This window comes from Pseudophryne corroboree, chromosome 5, assembly GCF_028390025.1.
Source record: "Pseudophryne corroboree isolate aPseCor3 chromosome 5, aPseCor3.hap2, whole genome shotgun sequence".
In the NCBI taxonomy this organism is placed as follows: Eukaryota; Metazoa; Chordata; class Amphibia; order Anura; family Myobatrachidae; genus Pseudophryne; species Pseudophryne corroboree.
In genome coordinates this window covers 439,128,340-439,147,461 of record NC_086448.1, presented here as the reverse complement: position 1 = coordinate 439,147,461, position 19,122 = coordinate 439,128,340, and the positions used below count along the sequence as shown (strand labels likewise).

General features: G+C 46.8%; 1 protein-coding gene across 12 annotated transcripts in view; it reads right to left on the bottom strand.

Moving 5' to 3' along the window:
- Window positions 1-19,122, bottom strand: part of LOC134927833 (NFX1-type zinc finger-containing protein 1-like) — a 585,162-nt gene that overhangs the window by 368,251 nt on the left and 197,789 nt on the right. For all 12 annotated transcript variants that reach the window (XM_063922818.1, XM_063922822.1, XM_063922829.1 and 9 more), the window contains one exon: window positions 19,042-19,101. In XM_063922818.1, the coding sequence (XP_063778888.1) occupies window positions 19,042-19,101 (60 nt within the window). The remainder of the gene's footprint in view (window positions 1-19,041; window positions 19,102-19,122) is intronic.

The window sequence follows — 19,122 nt, the reverse complement described above, 5'->3', positions numbered from 1 at the left end:
GGTGTAATGTGAATTTCGGCTCATACTGTGTGGGGTAATGTGAATTTCGGCTCATACCGTGTGGGGTAATGTGAATTTCGGCTCATACTGTGTGGAGTAATGTAAATTTCGGCTCATACTGTGTGGGGTAATGTGAATTTCGGTTCATACTGTGTGGCGTTACGTGAATTTGGCTCATAATGTGTAACGTAATGTGAATTTTGGTTCATACTGTGTGGGGTAATGTGAATTTCGGCTCATACTGTGTGGCGTTATGTGAATTTCAGCTCATACTGTGTGGGGTAATGTGAATTTTGGCTCATACTTTGTGGGGTAATGTGAATTTCAGTTCATACTGTGTGGAGTTATGTGAATTTGGCTCATACTGTGTGGCATTATGTGAATTTGGCTCATACTGTGAGGGTAGCGTGAATTTCGGCTCATACTGTGTGGCGTTATGTGAATTTGGCTCATACTGTCAGGGTAGCATGAATTCCGGCTCATACTGTGTGGGGTAATGTGAATTTCGGCTCATACTGTGTGGAGTAATGTGAATTTAGGCTCATACTGTGTGGTGTAATGTGAAGTTCAGCTCATTCTGTGTGGTGTAATGTGAATTTTGGCCCATACTGTGTGGGCTAATGTGAATTTCGGCTCATACTGTGTGGCGTTATATGAATTTGGCTCATACTGTGTGGTGTAATGTGAATTTGGCTCATACTGTGTGGTATTATGTGAATTTGGCTCATACTGTGAGGGTAGCGTGAATATCGGCTCATACTGTGTGGCGTTATGTGAATTTGGCTCATACTGTCAGGGTAGCATGAATTTCGGCTCATACTGTGTGGGGTAATGTGAATTTCAGCTCATACTGTGTGGAGTAATGTGAATTTCGGCTCATACTGTGTGGTGTAATGTGAAGTTCAGCTCATTCTGTGTGGTGTTGTTATGCACACCAGTGCCAGCAGGAATGTACTGGTGTCTGAACGGAGAGGGATGCAAAACAAATGAACTCACAGACAGACTGGGGAATATGACATTACATACATAGAAGGTGATAGGGTAACAAAATAAACACAAGGTGAACAGAGAAGCCCAAAGGCTAAGAAACTGGGTGTCTCGCTAGTATTAGGAATGCTCAGATGGAAAGAAGCGAGATGTTGTGATTTAATACGTAGAGAACCCGAAATGCTGTTGCTAAGGGCAACAGCAAAACCCTAAAGGGTTACAAACGGGTGTGGCAGTAAACTCCTTGGTCAGAGATGGAATAATAGACACAAGGAGAGTCTCCACAATCCTAGTCCTCACTTGCAGTGCACTGGTTCAGCTTACTGCCACTAAACTGACACCTGAACACCTTGCACAGTGAGAAAGGATTTTGGCAGGCAAGTCTGAGAATACAGCCGCAAACTTGCTAGGTTCACAGAGTAGCAAAAGAACCCCAGCAGGTTAAACGACTGACTCCAGTCTTACTGCTAGGTCTGGATTGGCAGAGTGTAATACCAAATCCCAAGCCCTTTTTGCAGTAAGCAACAAACAAATACAAAGTTTACACAGTACTAGCTAGCTTTCAGGAACTGACTAACCAACAAAGATTCAGCAGCATCTGCCTAACCTGAGAAGAGGGTTTATATAGCAGGTGCTGTCCACGCCCCACTCAGACCTCACAGACTGTGAGAACAAAAACCAGCACCATATCCCCTGCCGTGCACAGAGCCTGTAACCACTGCACAGCAAAAGACCCGAACCGGAGTATCAGCTACGCTCAGGTTACTCCGCTAGCACTTGTCTCCCGGTTGCCATGACGACGTGGCAGCACAGAGCAGGAGACCCTAACAGTACCCCCCCTCTGACGAGGGGTCAAAGAACCCCTACCACCGGGTTTATCGGGGAACTGCGAGAAGAAAGAGCGTAACAGTCTGGGGGCATGAAGATCACAACTGCGCACCCACGACCGCTCCTCCGGGCCATACCCCTTCCAGTGCACCAAAAATGACAGCCGACCCCGAACCATCTTGGAGTCAAGAATCCTTTCAACAGCAAACTCCCTCTGGCCACGTATCAGAAGAGGGGAAGGTCTTCCACTGGAAGAAGGATTACTAATCGCCCGTTTTAAAAGGGAACAATGAAATGTTTTATTGATACCCAAAGAACGGGGTAGATCTAACTGAAATGCCACCGGATTGATAACCCTAGTGATCTTATAAGGACCGATGAACCGGGGGCCTAACTTATGAGATGGCTGTCTCAACTTCAAATTCTTGGTAGACAACCAGACGAAGTCTCCTAATTTGAAGCTGCAGGGTCTTTTCCGCTTATCAAAAACCCTTTTGGTCACTAATGACACAGACACAAGGGCTTTCTTCACTTTCCTCCAAATACCTCTAAGGACCGAAACCACAGAGGAACCACCAGGCGTGGAGTCCTGGGGGTCAAAAGAATTGGCCTTAGGATGATGCCCATACACACAAAGGAAGGGAGAGATCCCTGTAGCAGAGTGAGCCGCGTTGTTATAGGCAAACTCCGCCATGGACAGATGAGCAACCCAGTCAGTCTGACACTTGGAGACATAACACCTGAGGAACTGCTCCAAGGACTGGTTCACCCTTTCAGTCTGCCCATTAGACTGTGGATGGTAGCCTGACGACAAGCTGACAGAAATCTGGAGATCGGAACAAAATGCCCTCCAGAATTTGGCCACAAACTGGGATCCGCGGTCAGAGACCACATCAAGTGGCAACCCGTGGAGGCGCACAACATGCAGCATAAATAATTCAGACAGGCGTCTGGCCGATGGCAGCCCAACCAATGGAACGAAGTGCGCCATCTTCGAAAACCTGTCAACGACAACCCAGATGGCTGTCATCCCCGAGGATTTGGGCAAGTCCACCACAAAATCCATTGAAATGTGGGTCCATGGCTTAGATGGAATAGAGAGTGGATGTAATGGGCCAACAGGAACCCCTCTAGGAGTCTTATTTCGGGCACAGATGTCACATGCCCGAACCCACTGATCCACATCCCTAGCCACCGAGGGCCACCACACCGCCCTAGATAGCAACTCCCGAGTTCTGGCAATACCCGGGTGACCTGCCATCTTCTTGGCATGGAATTCCAGGAACACTCGCTGTCTTAACCTAGGAGGCACAAACAAAAGACCTACCGGAAGGTCTGGAGGAGCCTGCTCCTGTGCTCTAAGGACTAATGACAAGAGGTCCTGGGTAATGCCCACTTTAATACATGATGGGGACACAATGGGCAATGGCTCCTCGGTGGTCTCCTGGATTGGAGCAAAACTCCGCGAGAGCGCATCAGCCTTGATGTTTTTTGACCCAGGGCGATATGTTATCAAAAAATTAAAGCGAGCAAAAAACAAAGCCCATTGTGCCTGCCTGGCATTGAGGCGCTTCGCTGACTCTAAATATGCCAAATTCTTATGGTCGGTGAGAATTGAGACCACAAACTTAGCCCCCTCAAGCCAGTGTCTCCTCGAGTGCATCCTTAATAGCCAACAATTCCCGGTTACCCACGTCATAATTCATCTCGGCAGGCGAAAATTTACGGGAAAAGTAAGCACAGGGATGAAGGCGATTATCAGACACCCCCATCTGAGAGAGCACTGCCCCAATACCCATCTCAGAGGCATCCACCTCCACCACAAAAGGACGCTCTGGATCTGGGTGTCGCAGCACCTTGGCCGAGACAAATGCCCTTTTGAGACGGGCAAAAGCCGCTTTGGCCTCACAAGACCAGTGAGCAACATCCGCCCCTTTCTTAGTGAGTGCCACCAAGGGCGCCACTATAGACGAAAATCCAGCGATAAATCATCTATAAAAATTTGCAAAGCCCAGAAAATGCTGAAGCGCCTTCAAACTAGTGGGCTGCACCCAATCCAGGACTGCCTGTACCTTGGAACCCTCCATTTGGAAACCTTCTGGGGAGATAATATATCCTAGAAATGCGATTTGCTGAACTTCAAATTCGCACTTCTCCAGCTTCGCCCCAAGCCGGTGGTCTCTGAGTTTCTGGAGGACTAAGCGTACATGCTTCCGATGTTCCTCCAGGGAATGGGAGAAGATTAGGATGTCATCTAAGTATACAACTAAGAATCTATCCAAATATTCCCTGAGCACATCGTTCATGAAGTCCTGGAAGACTGCCGGGGCATTACAGAGCCCAAAAGGCATCACCAAATACTCATAATGCCCTGAGTGGGTATTAAAGGCAGTCTTCCATTCATCCCCCTCTCTTATTCGGATTAGATTGTACGCACCGCGTAGGTCAATCTTAGAAAAAATGGTGGCAGTACGAAGCTGGTCAAACAAGACCGAAATGAGAGGCACTGTATGAGTTTTTAATCGTGATACGGTTCAATTCCCTGAAGTCGATGCAGGGTCGCAACGAACCGTCCTTTTTACCCACGAAGAAGAACCCTGACCCAACTGGAGACTGTGAAGGTCTGATAAATCCCTTAGCCAAGTTCTCCTGAATGTACTCTGCCATAGCCTGAGTCTCAGGACGTGACAGGGAGTACAACCTGCTCTTGGGAAGCTTAGCATTCGGCAACAAATCAATGGCACAGTCATAGGGGCGATGGGGAGGTAGTACCTCTGCAACTCTTTTGGAGAACACGTCCGCAAAATCTGCATAACATCCTGGCAATCCTGGCAAACTTAGCTGCGAAACCCTGACTGGAAGGCTCAAGCAACTCCTGAAACAATCAGTACCCCAACTAAGAATCTGCCCAGAGACCCAGTCAAATTGAGGATTGTGGGCCCTTAACCAGGGTAACCCCAACACCAATGGGGCAAATGTACAGACAGTCACATAAAAGGACAATTTTTCAGAGTGTGTGGCTCCAATAAACAAAGAAATCTGGCTAGTGCAAGTGGTAATTTTACCCTGGGATAATGGTTCCCAGTTTAACCCACAAATCTCAATTTCCGATGCCAAGGGTACTAAGGGAACAGAGTGTTTCAGGGCGAATTGGCGGTCCATAAAAACCCCGTCGGCCCCACTGTCCACAAAGGCCTCAGTCTTGACAGTTTGACCGAGGATCTTCAAGGTCACCGGAATGATAAAAGTCTTCTTGGGAAATTCTGACTTCTGGCCTGACAGGATATTTCCCATCACCCTCAGGCCCTGAAGTTTTCCGGCTTTTCTGGGCATGATACTACCACATGACCTTTATTCCCACAGTACAAACATAACCCCTGCTGTCTTCTCCGCGTCTTCTCACGCGAGGAGAGGCGGGTAGCCCCAATCTGCATAGGCTCCTTGGAAAATTCCTCAGAGTCTGAGGTTCCCTTGGGAAAGAAGGAAACCTCGGTCTCCCTTTCAAGCCTGCGCTCTCTCAGCCGTCTATCCACCCGAATAACTGCATGAGCTGATCCAAGCTATCAGGCAAGGGATATTGTACCAGTTGGTCTTTTAACTGGTTAGAAAGACCTCTTCGGTACTGGTGTCTCAGGGCTGGGTCATTCCACTGGGTATCATGGGCCAACCTCCGAAACTCTGTACAATAAACCTCAACTGGCCTTCGCCCTTGCTTTAGGATCGAAATCTGAGCCTCGGCTGAGGCCGTCTTGTCAGGGTCATCATACAACATGCCCAGTGCCGTAAAAAAAGCATCAACACTTTTAAGCGACGGACAGTCAGGCTGCAACCCATATGCCCAGACCTGTGGGTGTCCTTGTAGCAAGGAAATCACTATGCCCACCCGCTGAATCTCCGACCCAAAAGACTGAGGCCTAAGCTGGAAATATAGCTTGCAGCTCTCCTTGAAACAAAAGAACTGCGAGCGATCTCCAGAAAAACGATCCGGGAGATTTACTTTCGGCTCCTTAACCCCTGAAGGCACTGCTGCTGCGGGAGCTCCGCCAGCGGCCTGCGAGGTGTGCATTTTAATGGACAAATCATTAAATTGTCGAGTCAGGACCTGCACCTGATCGACCACCTGTTGCAAAGTATTTTGAGGGGTATGCTCCATATTCCCACAAAATTTCAACAGGAGTATTAGGCTGCTGAATATGTTATGCACACCAGTGCCAGCAGGAATGTACTGGTGTCTGAACGGAGAGGGATGCAAAACAAATGAACTCACAGACAGACTGGGGAATATGACATTACATACATAGAAGGTGATAGGGTAACAAAATAAACACAAGGTGAACAGAGAAGCCCAAAGGCTTAGAAACTGGGTGTCTCCCTAGTATTAGGAATGCTCAGATGGAAAGAAGCGAGATGTTGTGATTTAATACGTAGAGAACCCGAAATGCTGTTGCTAAGGGCAACAGCAAAACCCTAAAGGGTTACCAACGGGTGTGGCAGTAAACTCCTTGGTCAGAGATGGAATAATAGACACAAGGAGAGTCTCCACAATCCTAGTCCTCACTTGCAGTGCACTGGTTCAGCTTACTGCCACTAAACTGACACCTGAACACCTTGCACAGTGAGAAAGGATTTTGGCAGGCAAGTCTGAGAATACAGCCGCAAACTTGCTAGGTTCACAGAGTAGCAAAAGAACCCCAGCAGGTTAAACGACTGACTCCAGTCTTACTGCTAGGTCTGGATTGGCAGAGTGTAATACCAAATCCCAAGGCCTATTTGCAGTAAGCAACAAACAAATACAAAGTTTACACAGTACTAACTAGCGTTCAGGAACTGACTAACCAACAAAGATTCAGCAGCATCTGCCTAACCTGCGAAGAGGGTTTATATAGCAGGTGCTGTCCACGCCCCACTCAGACCTCATAGACTGTGAGCACTAAAACCAGCACCGGATCCCCTGCCGTGCAAAGAGCCTGTAACCACTGCACAGCAAAAGACCCAAACCGGAGTATCAGCTACGCTCAGGTTACTCCGCTAGCACTTGTCTCCCGGTTGCCATAACGACGTGGCAGCACAGAGCAGGAGACCCTAACAGGTGTAATGTCAATTTCAGCTCATACTGTGTGGGCTAATGTGAATTTCGGCTCATACTGTGTGGCGCTATATGAATTTGGCTCATACTGTGTGGTGTAAATGTGAATTTGGCTCATACTGTGTGGCGTTATGTGAATTTCGTCTCCTACTGTTTAGGGTAATGTGAATTTCGGCTCATACTGTGTGGAGTAATGTGAATTTTGGCTCATACTGTGTGGCGTTATGTGAATTTGGCTCATACTGTGTGGCGTTATGTGAATTTGGCTCATACTGTCAGGGTAGTGTGAATTTCGGCTCATACTGTGTGGCGTTATGTGAATTTCAGCTCATACTGTGTGGGGTAATGTGAATTTCGGCTCATACTGTATGGGGTAATGTGAATTTGGCTCATACTGTGTGGAGTAATTTGAATTTCAGCTCATACTGTGTGGAATAATATGAATTTCGGCTCATACTGTGTGGGGTAATGTGAATTTCGGCTCATACTGTGTGGAGTAATGTGAAGTTCAGCTCATACTGTGTGGAGTAATATGAATTTCAGCTCATACTGTGTGGAGTAATGTGAATTTCGGCTCATACTGTGAGGGGTAATGTGAATTTCGGCTCATACTGTGTGGGGTAATGTGATTTTCGGCTCATACCGTGTGGCGTAATGTGAATTTCGGCTCATACTGTGTGGCGTAATGTGAATTTGGCTCATACTGTGAGGGTAGCGTGAAGTTTGGCTCATACTGTGTGGCGTAATGTGAATTTATCTCATACTGTGTGGTGTAATGTGAATTTCGGCTCATACTGTGTGGGGTAATGTGAATTTTCGGCTCATACTGTGTGGCGTAATGTGAATTTCGGCTCATACTGGGGGTAATTCCAAGTTGATCGCAGCAGGATATTTTTTAGCAGTTGGGCAAAACCATGTGCACTGCAGGGGGGGCAGATATAACATGTGCAGAGAGAGTTAGATTTGGGTGGGTTATTTTGTTTCTGTGCAGGGTAAATACTGGCTGCTTTATGTTTACACTGCAATTTAGATTGCAGATTGAACTCACCACACCCAAATCTAACTCTCTCTGCAAATGTTATATCTGCCCCCCCTGCAGTGCACATGGTTTTGCCCAACTGCTAAAAAATTTCCTGCTGCGATCAACTTGGAATTACCCCCACTGTGTGGTGTACTGTGAAGTTCAGCTCATACTGTGTGGCGTAATCTGAAATTCATCTCATACTGTATGATGTAACATGAATTTTGGCTCATACTGTGTAGCGTAATGCATAGTGTGAATTTCGGCTCATACTGTGTGACATAACATGAATTTTGGCTCATACTGTGGCATAATATGCATTTTGACTCTTACTATATGCTGTAATGTGAATAAGGGGCACTTCTGCCAGTAGCTGGTGAGCATGGGGACATGTGTGACAAATGCTGGTGTCCTGCGGAGATGGGGTCTGATGGCTTAGATAGAGGCAAACGTGGCTCTGATGGCACGTGTGTACATTTTTTTACTTTTACTTCTGTTATAGTAAAACTCAAAAGTTCGTCCCCTTTAATCTCCCATACTGTTCAGAGTGGCCCACTCAAAATCAGGGTGTAGATGCTGGGGGGTGCAAGGGGTGGGGTGTGTGTGGGGGAAGGGGAACGTTCATGCACCTAGGTCCACAACACTCTAGTTCCGCCACTGGGATAGGTTGGGGAAGTGTAAGCAGCGATAGGGTGCAGCGGACGCTATGACTCAGAGTTATGCTGTAGTGGACAGTCAGTACTGGCCAGTGGTCACAGCATTATGTTTCATTTAACTTCTCTGTGGTGTATTATATCTACTTTATTATTAGGAAATAGGGATAAATTAGATTAAGCCATGTGATTCTACTGAATGTAAAATAGTGCTAAATATGTTCCTGGGTGGTGCTAGACATGCCCAAAAGGTGTTGCTAGACATGCCCAAAGGGCAGTGCTGGACACGCCCAGAAGGCGGTGTACCCCCTAATAAAATTAGCTGGGCACGCCTATGGTGTAGTTGCAGAAGAACAGGAAGAGCTGTATGGGGATTTGAAAAATAACAGTAAATCGTCAGCGTAAACTGAAACCTTAAGAACATGAGTTCTGCTCTCAACCCCAAGTGTTATTAAGATGACAGTGCCGGATGAGTGGATCTAAGGCTAAGTTAAAAAGAAGCAGGGACAGGGAGCAGCCCTGTCTAGTACGCCTGTGCAGACAAAAAGAATCAGTATTCAACCCGTTAATAATTAGAAATGCAGAAGGGAAGGCATACAGGGTGCTGAAAAATTTAATAAAACTGGGATCAAATAGCTGCCAGTCAAGCACAGTGAAGTGAGGCCAGGATACCCAATCAAATGCCTTGTCAGTGTCACAACTCACCAATAGGGATGCCATGTGGAGTTTGACGGGATTTAGTCATAAAAACTATTAAACTATTATTTGGCGCATGTTGTGTACGGATGACCTGTAGTAATCTAGGGGAAAGGACCTGTAACCCCTGCACCATTACCATAGACAAGATCGTGATTTATTAAAGATATCAGGCGATAAGACTGTACCAATGTGGGGTTTTTGCCCAGCTTTGGCAGTACCACAATACGGGCCTGGTTAATGATGGTAGGGGAGTCATTATCCAACAAAATAAATAGCGATAGCGATATTTTCCACTTTAGACTTATCACATTCTAGAAAGTAAGCTTTTGAAAAGCAACCAATAATCTATTCTAGAGGAGGTGCGGTGTAAATGGGAATAAAAAGTATTGTCCCGGTCGACCGGGTGCTGGTGTTGCCAGGGGTCAGATAACTGGAGAGAAGATATTAATAATTGTAGAGCTGATGGTGTGCTGCTCCTCCCTCTGCCAGAAGACCCAAATCTATCTAGAGTAGGATTCAAAGTACCATTAAAATCCCCACCTAAAATGATCATGCCCTCAGCCCAATCCTACAAGCGAACATAAATATTAGTAAAGAAAGCATTATTTGGGCCCGTTAGTGCATAAAGTGTGGCTATGGTATACAACTCCCCCTCCAGCCATAATTTAACAAATAGAAAACGCCCATCTACATCACAGTGTGCCTAAAATAGTATTTCGGAGAGACCTTCTAAAACAATGACTATGTTCCTTTGCTTTGAAGTAAAGGAGGCTGATTTGTATTCATTTATCCAAGTATTCCTTAGTATATTGGGGCCCCCAGCACTCCAGTGGGTTTCTTTTGGCACCGCCACATCTGGTTTTAACCGTTTCAGATGCTGTAACACTTTTCTATGTTTTATTGGGGTGTTGAGGCCTTCCTTGTTCCAGGTGAGGAACCTAATATGTTCCTTACGAATCAAAGCTGTGGTCACAGAGCTGGTGCAATCAACCAATACCCTTTTTTGGATACAAACAGTAGTGGTATAAAAAAAACTTAACAGCAGTGACCAGGAGAGCCTGATCAAAGAGGGCGTGTAGTCCCACAACCACATTATCAATACTATTAGCATTGTCAACTAACATAGGTGGTCATTCCGAGTTGTTCGCTCGCTGCTATTTTTAGCAGAATTGCTAATAGGCTAAAATCCGGCAGTTCTGCGCATGCGTATGCACTGCAGGGCGCACGCGCTAAGCAATTTTACACAAAACTATGCTATTTTACTCACGGGCGAACAAAGCTTTTCAGTCGCTCTGTTGATCGGAGAATGATTGACAGAAAGTGGGTGTTTCTGGGTGGTAACTGAGCGTTTTCCGGGAGTGTGCTAAAAAACGCAGGCATGCCAGCAGAAAACGCAGGAGTGGCTGGAGAAATTGGGGAGTGGCTGGCCGGACGCTGGGCGTGTTTGTGACGTCAAACCAGGAACTAAACGGACTGAGGTGATCGCAATCTAGGAGTAGGTCTGGAGCTACTCAGAAACTGCAAGGAAATACTTAATAGCAGAATTGCTAATCTTTTGTTAGCAATTCTGCTATGCTAAGATACACTCCCAGAGGGCGGCGGCTTTGTGTTTGCATTTCTGCTAAAAGTAGCTACCGAGCGAACAACTCGGAATGACCACCATAGTGTGGTTCATCCATTTTGTATCTTTTGAAGAAGCCATATGAAAGGCCCATTGGACCTATGATAAACAAATATCAGTTTTCCCACCAGAAATAGGGAAGAGGGGTTAAGGGAAGAGGCGGTAAGAGAAGGTAAGAAAAAGGGAGGGAACAAGTGTACAATAGGAAGCCCAAATAGCTTCCAAAGGAACATTTATGGACAGCAAAATACCAGAATTATAGTGACAATTATAAATCAACAGTAATAATTTAATAGTTAGCATGAATGTTGCACTACGGCAGTGTAAAGTAAAATACTTTAGATATAATTGAAACATTAGTCCCCTTATCCAGAAGGAGCGGAGGAGGATTCCTATAGGGAGTCAGCAAATATCTTTGCAACAGCTGCAGAATCATAAAGCTGCAGTTTCCCTTCATAAAGCAAGGTAGAGCAAAGCGAAGCTGTTTCCTGCAACAAATAGTACTTTATAAATGGGGAGAATTCTCTCCTCTTCATAGCAACCTAGTAAGAAAAGTCTTGGAAAATAAACAATTTGTCACAGTGATAAAAGAGGCCTTGAGCTTTGCGGTAAGCATCCATCACGTGAACTTTATCCACATAGTTGAGAAATATAAATATCACTGGTCTGTGTCTGCCGCGATCCACCTGATGATCAGGTCCGATACTGTGAGCTTGTTCAATGAGCATGATCTGGTGGCAGGTGCATATCCCAAATCTGAAGGCAGCCATTTGGAGACCAGGATTAGTAGATCTTGTGACTTAATAAATTCAGGCAGCCCATTCAAACGCAGATTGTTACGGAGATTGCGATTCTACAAGTCCTCTGACGCCCTAGTGTCTCTGGTTTTTGCAGGCAGCCATGCTTCCTCGACCACCTCTCTGGGGTTTGGCCAAGTATCTGTCCATGTCAGAAAATAGGAATTTAATACCTACCGCTAATTCCTTTTCTCCTAGTTCGTAGGGGATACTGGGATGGTAAAAGTTACCATGGGGTATAGATGGTGTCCATTGGAGTCTGGCACTTTAAAAATTCTTCAGTGTGCTGGCTCCTACCCTCTTTGCCCTTCCTGCAGACTCAGTCCAGGAAAACTGTGCCCAAGGAGACGGACATACTTTGAGAGAAGGAAAACAGATAAGATAAAAGTGGTGAGATACGAACCAGCACACAACATAACAAGAGGATAGCAGCGCAATCCACAACTTGAAACTAGGGACAGCAACAGCAGATCCAAACAGTAATCACACAAGAACAACTCTTGCAGGAAAATTCGAAGCAAAGAGGAGGGCGCCCAGTATCCCCTATGGACTAGGAGAAAAGGAATTACCGGTAGGTATTAAGGGGGTCATTCCGAGTTGATCATAGCTGTGCTAAATTTAGCACAGCTACGATCATGTACTCAGACATGCGGGGGGACGTCCAGCACAGGGCTAGTCCGCCCCGCATGTCAGTCCTCCCCCCCTCCCCCACAGAAGTGCAAAGGCATCACACAGCGGCGATGCCTTTGCACTTCAAGAGTAGCTCCCGACCAGCGCAGCTTTAGTGTGCTGACCGGGAGCTACTCATCGCTCCCCGGCCCGCAGCGGCTGCGTGTGACATCACGCAGCCGCTGCAGGCCACTCCCCGCACGGTCCGGCAAAACGTGTTGGCCGGACCGTGCCCACGAAACGGCGGCCAGACGCCGCCGTTCCGCCCCCTCCCACCCATTGACCGCCTCTGCCTGTCAGTCAGGCAGAGGCGATCGTACCGCAGCGATGGGTGGCCATGCGCTGGCGCTCTGCGGTGCCGGAGCATGCACGGTTCTAACCCGATCGCTACGCTGCAAAAAACTGCAGCGTGCGATCGGGTCAGAATGACCCCCTAAATTCCTATTTTCTCTCACATCCTAGGGGATACTGGGATGGTAAGAGTTACCATGGGGATGTCCAAAAGCTTCAAGAATGGGTGGGGGAGTGCTGAGACCCCTACAAAACCGAGCGACCAAACTGAAGGTCCTCAGTAACCAAGGTATCGAACCTGTAAAGCTTTACAAAAGTGTTCGAATCAGACCCAGTAGCAGCTCGGCATAACTGGAAAGCCAAGACACCATGGGCAGCTACCAAGGAAGAACCCACCGACCTTGTGGAGTGGGCCTGAACAGAACTCAGCAGCAGCAAGGCTGCCGAGGAGTAAGCTTGTTGGATAGTCATCCAGATCCAAATGAGAAATGGACTGCTTTGAAGCATGACATCCAATCGTTGTAGCATCATAGAGAACAAACAGGGAATCAGATTTCCGGTGATGAGCAGTTCTCTTGACATGCACCTTCAAAGCCCAAACAACATCAAAGGATTTGAGCCAACTGACGTGTCAGACAACACAGGAACCACAATCGGCTGGTTGATGTGGAATGCCGACACAACCTTAGGCAGAAACTGCGGACGAGTCCTGAGCTCCACTCTATCCTTGTAAAACACCAGATAAGGGCTCCTACAGGATAAGGCCCCCAATTCCAAGACACGCCTCACCGAGGCCAAGGCCAATGACATGACAGTTTTCCAAGTCAAATACTTCATGTCCACCCGGTGTAATGGTTCAAACCAGTCAGATTGCAGAAAGGTCAGGATCAAATTGAGATCCCACGGTGCTGTGGGAGGTGTAAAGTGTGGCTGAACATGAAGGACACCTTTTAGGAATGTCTTGACTTCCGGGATAACAGCCAACTGTTTTTGGAAGAAAATAGACAAGGACGAGATCTGAACCTTGATGGATCCCAAATGAAGGCCCATATCCACACCTGCTTGCAGAAAGAGCAAGAACATTCCCAGATAAAAATCTGTAGTGGAGTACTGTCGACCCTCACACCAGTAGACATACTTCTTACAGATGCAGCGGTAATACTTAGATGTGACCACCTTCCGAGCATGGACCATAGTTGAGATAACCTTTCCAGGAATCCCTTTTCTGGCTACAATCTCACTATCAACATCCATGCCGTCAAATGTAGCCGCGGTAAGTCTTGATAGACAAATGGCCCTTGAAGAAGAAGATCTTCCCGAAGTGGCTGAGGCCAGGGCTCCTTGAGGGACATGGCCAGGAGGTCCGCATACCAGGCCCGGCGAGGCCAATCCAGGGCAATCGGAATTGCCTGAATGTTTTCCCGTTTTAGTCTATTGAGGACGCTGAGAATGAGAGGAATCGGGGGGAACAGATAGAGGAACTGGTAAATCGCAGCAGAGCGTCCACTGCTGCAGCCTATGGATCCCTTGTCCTGGAGCAGTATTGACTCAGCTTCTTGTTGATTCGAGAAGCAATCATGCCGATCAGCGGGCAGCCCCACTTGCGAACCAGCAGTTAAAACACCTGACGGTGAAGGCCCTACTCCCCCGGGTGCAGGTTGTGCCAGCTGAGGAAGTCTGTTTCCCAGTTGTCCACTCCTGGAATGAAGATGGCAGACATGGCCCTTGCATTGCGTTCCACCCAGGAGAGTATCCTGGACACCTCTTGCATTGCGGCCCTGCTTTTCATTCCTCCTTATTTGTTTATGTATGCCAATGCCGTGGCGTAGTCTGACTGGACCTGTATGGCCTGATGTTGGAGGAGAGAAGCAGCTTGTAGAAGGGCATTGTAAATCGCCCTGAGTTCCAGAATGTTTATTGGAAGAGAGGCCTCTTGAGATGACCACCTTCCCTGAAACGGAGCCCCTTGGGTGACAGCACCCCAACCGCGGGGGCTCACATCTGTCCTCAAAAGAACCCAAGCCTGAGTTCCGAAGTATTGACCCTCTACCAGGTTGGGTATCTGTAACCACCTTAACAGGGAAACCCTTGCTTTTGGTGACAGGGATATCTACTGGTGCATATGCCGGTGTGAGCCGGACCATTTGTTCAGCAGATCCAGCTGGAAAGGACGGGCATGGAATCTTCCATACTGGATAGCCTTGTATGAGGCTACCATCTTGCCCAACAGCCAGATGCAGAGATACACCAAGACTTTCGGAGGTTTCAGAATGGAGCACACCATCATTTGAATTGTCAAGGCCTTGTCTATAGGAAGGAACACTTTCTGAGACACCGTGTCCAGGATCATCCCCAAGAACTGCAGTCTCTGTGATGGTACCAGGTGTGATTTCTGCAGATTGAGAATCCACCCATGATCTGTCAGAAGCCATGTAGTCAGAGCAATGCTTTCCAACAACTGAGCTTCGGACACAGGGCCTAATTCAGAGTTGATCGCAGCAGCGCATTGTTAGCAGTTGGCCAAAATCATGTGCACTGCAGGAGGGGCAGATATATCATGTGCAGAGAGAGTTAGATTTGGGTGGGGTGTGTTCAAACTGAAATTTAAATTGCAGTGTAAAAATAAAGCAGCCAGTATTTACCCTGCACAGAAATCTAACTCTCTCTGTAAATGTTATATCTGCCACACCTGCAGTGCACATGGTTTTGCCCAACTGCTAACAAATTTGCTGCTGCGATCAACTCTGAATTACCCCCACAGCCTTTATGAGGAGATCGTCCAAGTATGGAACGATGTTCACACCGCTCATGCGGAGTTCAAGCATCATCCCCACCATCACCTTTGTGAACACCCGTGGATCCATGGATAGGCCAAAGGGTAGGGCCTGGAAATGGAAGTGATCTTCATTTAGTGCAAACTTGAGGTAAACCTAATGAGGCTGCCATATTGGGATGTGAAGGTATACATCCTTGATATCTAGGGATACCAGTAATTCCCCCTCTTCCAGGCCCGAAATCACCGCTGAGGGATTCCATCTTGAACTTGAATACCCTTAGGTATGGATTCAGAGATTTGAGGTTCAAAACTGGCCTAGCCGGGCCTAACCATCTGGCTTCGGTACCATGAACAGGCTGGAATAAAAGTAGAGGGGGAACTGGAACAATGACCTGCATATTTTGCAGTCATTGGATGGCCTCTAGTAAGGTAACCCTGGATACAGGTAAAGCTGGTAAACTGGACCTGAAGAATCTGTGAGGAGGGAGATGTTGAAACTCCAACCGGTATCCTTGGGAGACAAGGTCTCTCACCCAAGGTTCCCAGCATGATTCTGCTCAAACATGGCTGAATATTTGAGGCGAGCACCCACCTGAATTTCCGTCACGTGGAGGGCTTGGTAGAAGTAGAGCCTGGTCTGCGTGCTTTACCTCGGTTTCCCCGAGCAGTGTTGGAAGCACCTCTGGCTCTACCCCTAAATCTGGCCACACAAAAGGACTGAAGATAGGGGCCGGGATAGGCACGTCTGGCCAGAGGAACCCCTTTCCCCAAGTGCTGCTCTTGTGGGTGACCCCAAGTAACTTTGCAGTTAGCCGCAGACCGCAATTATCCCATTATAGGCTATAATGGAGCTGTGCGAAGCTCCATTCTAGCCAGTGCGCTCTGCCTGATTGACATGCCAGGAGCGCACAGCCAATCAGGAGAGCACTATGATGTGGCACTCCCTTATTGGCTGCTGGGACCTCTAGTGACAGCAGTCACTGGGGGTCCCGGCATTCGGGGAAAGGGATTCCATGTGTAATCATGGAACCCCTTTAGTTAGTTGGTTTGGGCTTTCGGTTTATTATTTTTTTTAACCCTGTGGATTACTTCAGGAATGAAGAGGACCGATCATCACTGGATAATAGGTGAGTATTTTTTATTTTTATTTTCACAGGTACCCCTATTGGATTCTACTGGACAAAGGGACGTGATTGGGCAGCATGGGATGTAGGTAAGTATGTATGAGTGTGTAAGTGTGTTTAAATACATTTTTACTGTCACGGTGTGTGTGTATTGTTTTTATATGGGTATTTCTTTTGTTGTAGAACTACAGGTACCAGCGGGTCCATTATTTCCCTGCATGCTGGTACTTGTGGTTCTCCAAGTACTATCAAGCAGGGGTGCTTGCTTGGACTTGTAGTTCCACAACAAAAGACAATATTCTTTATTTTACACTTTTAAAGGCTACCAACCCTGCACCCACCGCCCAGGGGTGCGGGGGACAGCCTCGGGCTTCACCAACGGCCCTTGGTGCTTGGGGGGTGTGACCCTTTGATTTAAGGGATCCCCACTCCCCCAGGGAACACCGGCCAGAGGTGACTAGTTGGGGGGGTAATGCTATGGCTGCAAGAACCAGTATAAAAGTATCCCCCGGCTGTGTCATTATCTCTCTGGCTAGTGGACCCCTACATTTTTTATCCCCTGTATTTTTGGAATGAGGACTGGACAAAGAGCCCAGTACTGGTTGTCTAAATTCTGGGGGACCGTATGCATTTTTTCCCCTGTATTTATAAACAACCAGGACCGGCTCAAAGAGCCCGAGGCTGGTTATGCTTAGGAGGGGGCACCCCACGCAATTTATTTTTATGATTTTAAACTCTTTCTGACCCTTTTCCACAAATAAGCATGCACGGATCTCACAGATCCGTGCATGACTATCCAAACATGCCAGCAAAAAGCAGGTCTATTTGAAAGCTCCATTTTTTTCATGAATTCTATGGTTTTCCGGCAGTGTTTGGCTATTGTCGGAAGTGATTGAGAATACGAATTCTTAGTAAATTACTGAGTTGTATAAAATAACAGCCGTGTTTGACCGCTGGTCTATTCATTCGTATTTTTGTGGTCAGCAGTGTATCTCAATACGGATAGCCCCAACACTGCCAAGATTTGTGTTTAGTAAATTCCTGAGATCACACTTTGAAAAAAAAAAAAACTCGAATGAAATCGGGACCTTAGTAAATATACCCCAAAGTCTGTGTACAGGCTACAAAATCCCCTTCTAGCTACAGCCCCCTTTTTTGTACAGTCAACATAGAGTTCCTTTACAATCCAAATGTCCCCTAATTCAGTTCAATTATATGGAGTTAATTACAGAACGCATACAGTTTTAAAAATGACATTTCCATACAGAACATACATGGTTACAACGTACCATTTGAACATTACCATATTTTGGGATCAGATCTGTGATGGATCCTGATACTATATAACAAGTTTCCTTGTATAGAAATGTCCTATTGGTTCTGCACAAATTATTTCTTAACTGTACCTTTTTTTTTTATCAATAACCACCTGTCACCTGTCCGCTGGCACCACTTATTAAGTTTCTTTCCATGAAGATTCTCCAGTAAGTAACTAGGAGACAGTGCAACATATCAGGGAGCCAGTTTGGCTCCTCTCTCTATGTGCTAAGCCTTGGAGAGAGATAAAGTGGACAGAGATAAAGGGTTTCATAATGATATCCCAATGGATGGTATGCCAGCGGGCAGAATACCGACAGTGGCATCATGACCTTTAAAATCCCGGCTGCCCCTTGGAAAGTACCCTAACCCTCCCCTGCCCCCTACCCTAACCCTGTCTTGTGGGTGCCTAAACCCAACCCTCCCCGGTGGTGACTAATCCTAACTCTCCCTTCCCCGCTGCTTAAACCTAACCCTCCCCGCTTGGTCCCTAACCTCCCCCTCTAAGTGCCTAACCCTAACCCTCCTACCCGGTACCTAACCCTATCCTATCTGTCCCTGCACCCTAACCCCTCCTTCTAATGCCTAAACCTAACCTCCCTCATACCCCCTCACAGCAGGATGCCAATGCGTCCCACTGGAAGAACGATCGGGATTTTGACACCGGGATCCCAAACCCTGCCAGTATTTAGATGCTGGGCTTACAGCGTTCTTCGGAATTCTGGCGTCGGTATATCGACTGCCGGGATCCCATGCTTCAGGATCTTAACTGCATCCCAGATAAAGTACCAGCCAATCAGTTCCTGTCATTTTTCAAACACAGCCTGTAACACGACAGTTAGTTAGCTGACTGGCTGGTAGTTTCTCTCCGTCCACTTTATCTCACTCGAAGGCTTAGTACATAGATCCCTCTATTTGTCTGGAAAAACAGGAATAACACTATTAAAAACCAGTAAAATGACAGCAGCAGCAGAAGTCAGACCAGTGATCATTGAAAGGTCTCTGAAAGCAAAACATGTACAAAGCATTTATTGTGTTCCTCATTATGAACAGAATGTCTGAAAGTAGGTGAATCAGTTTAAAAATAATAATAAAAGAAGACATAAGTATAGAAAATTTTATCAGTGCATACAGCTATTTATACTACTATTTTACTATTGCTTTTCTCTTACCATGCGGATTATTATTGCTGTGGTCTCCACTCAGTCCTTGGCTTTGGCTGTTGTGACTACCTGCAATGGACAACAAGATCT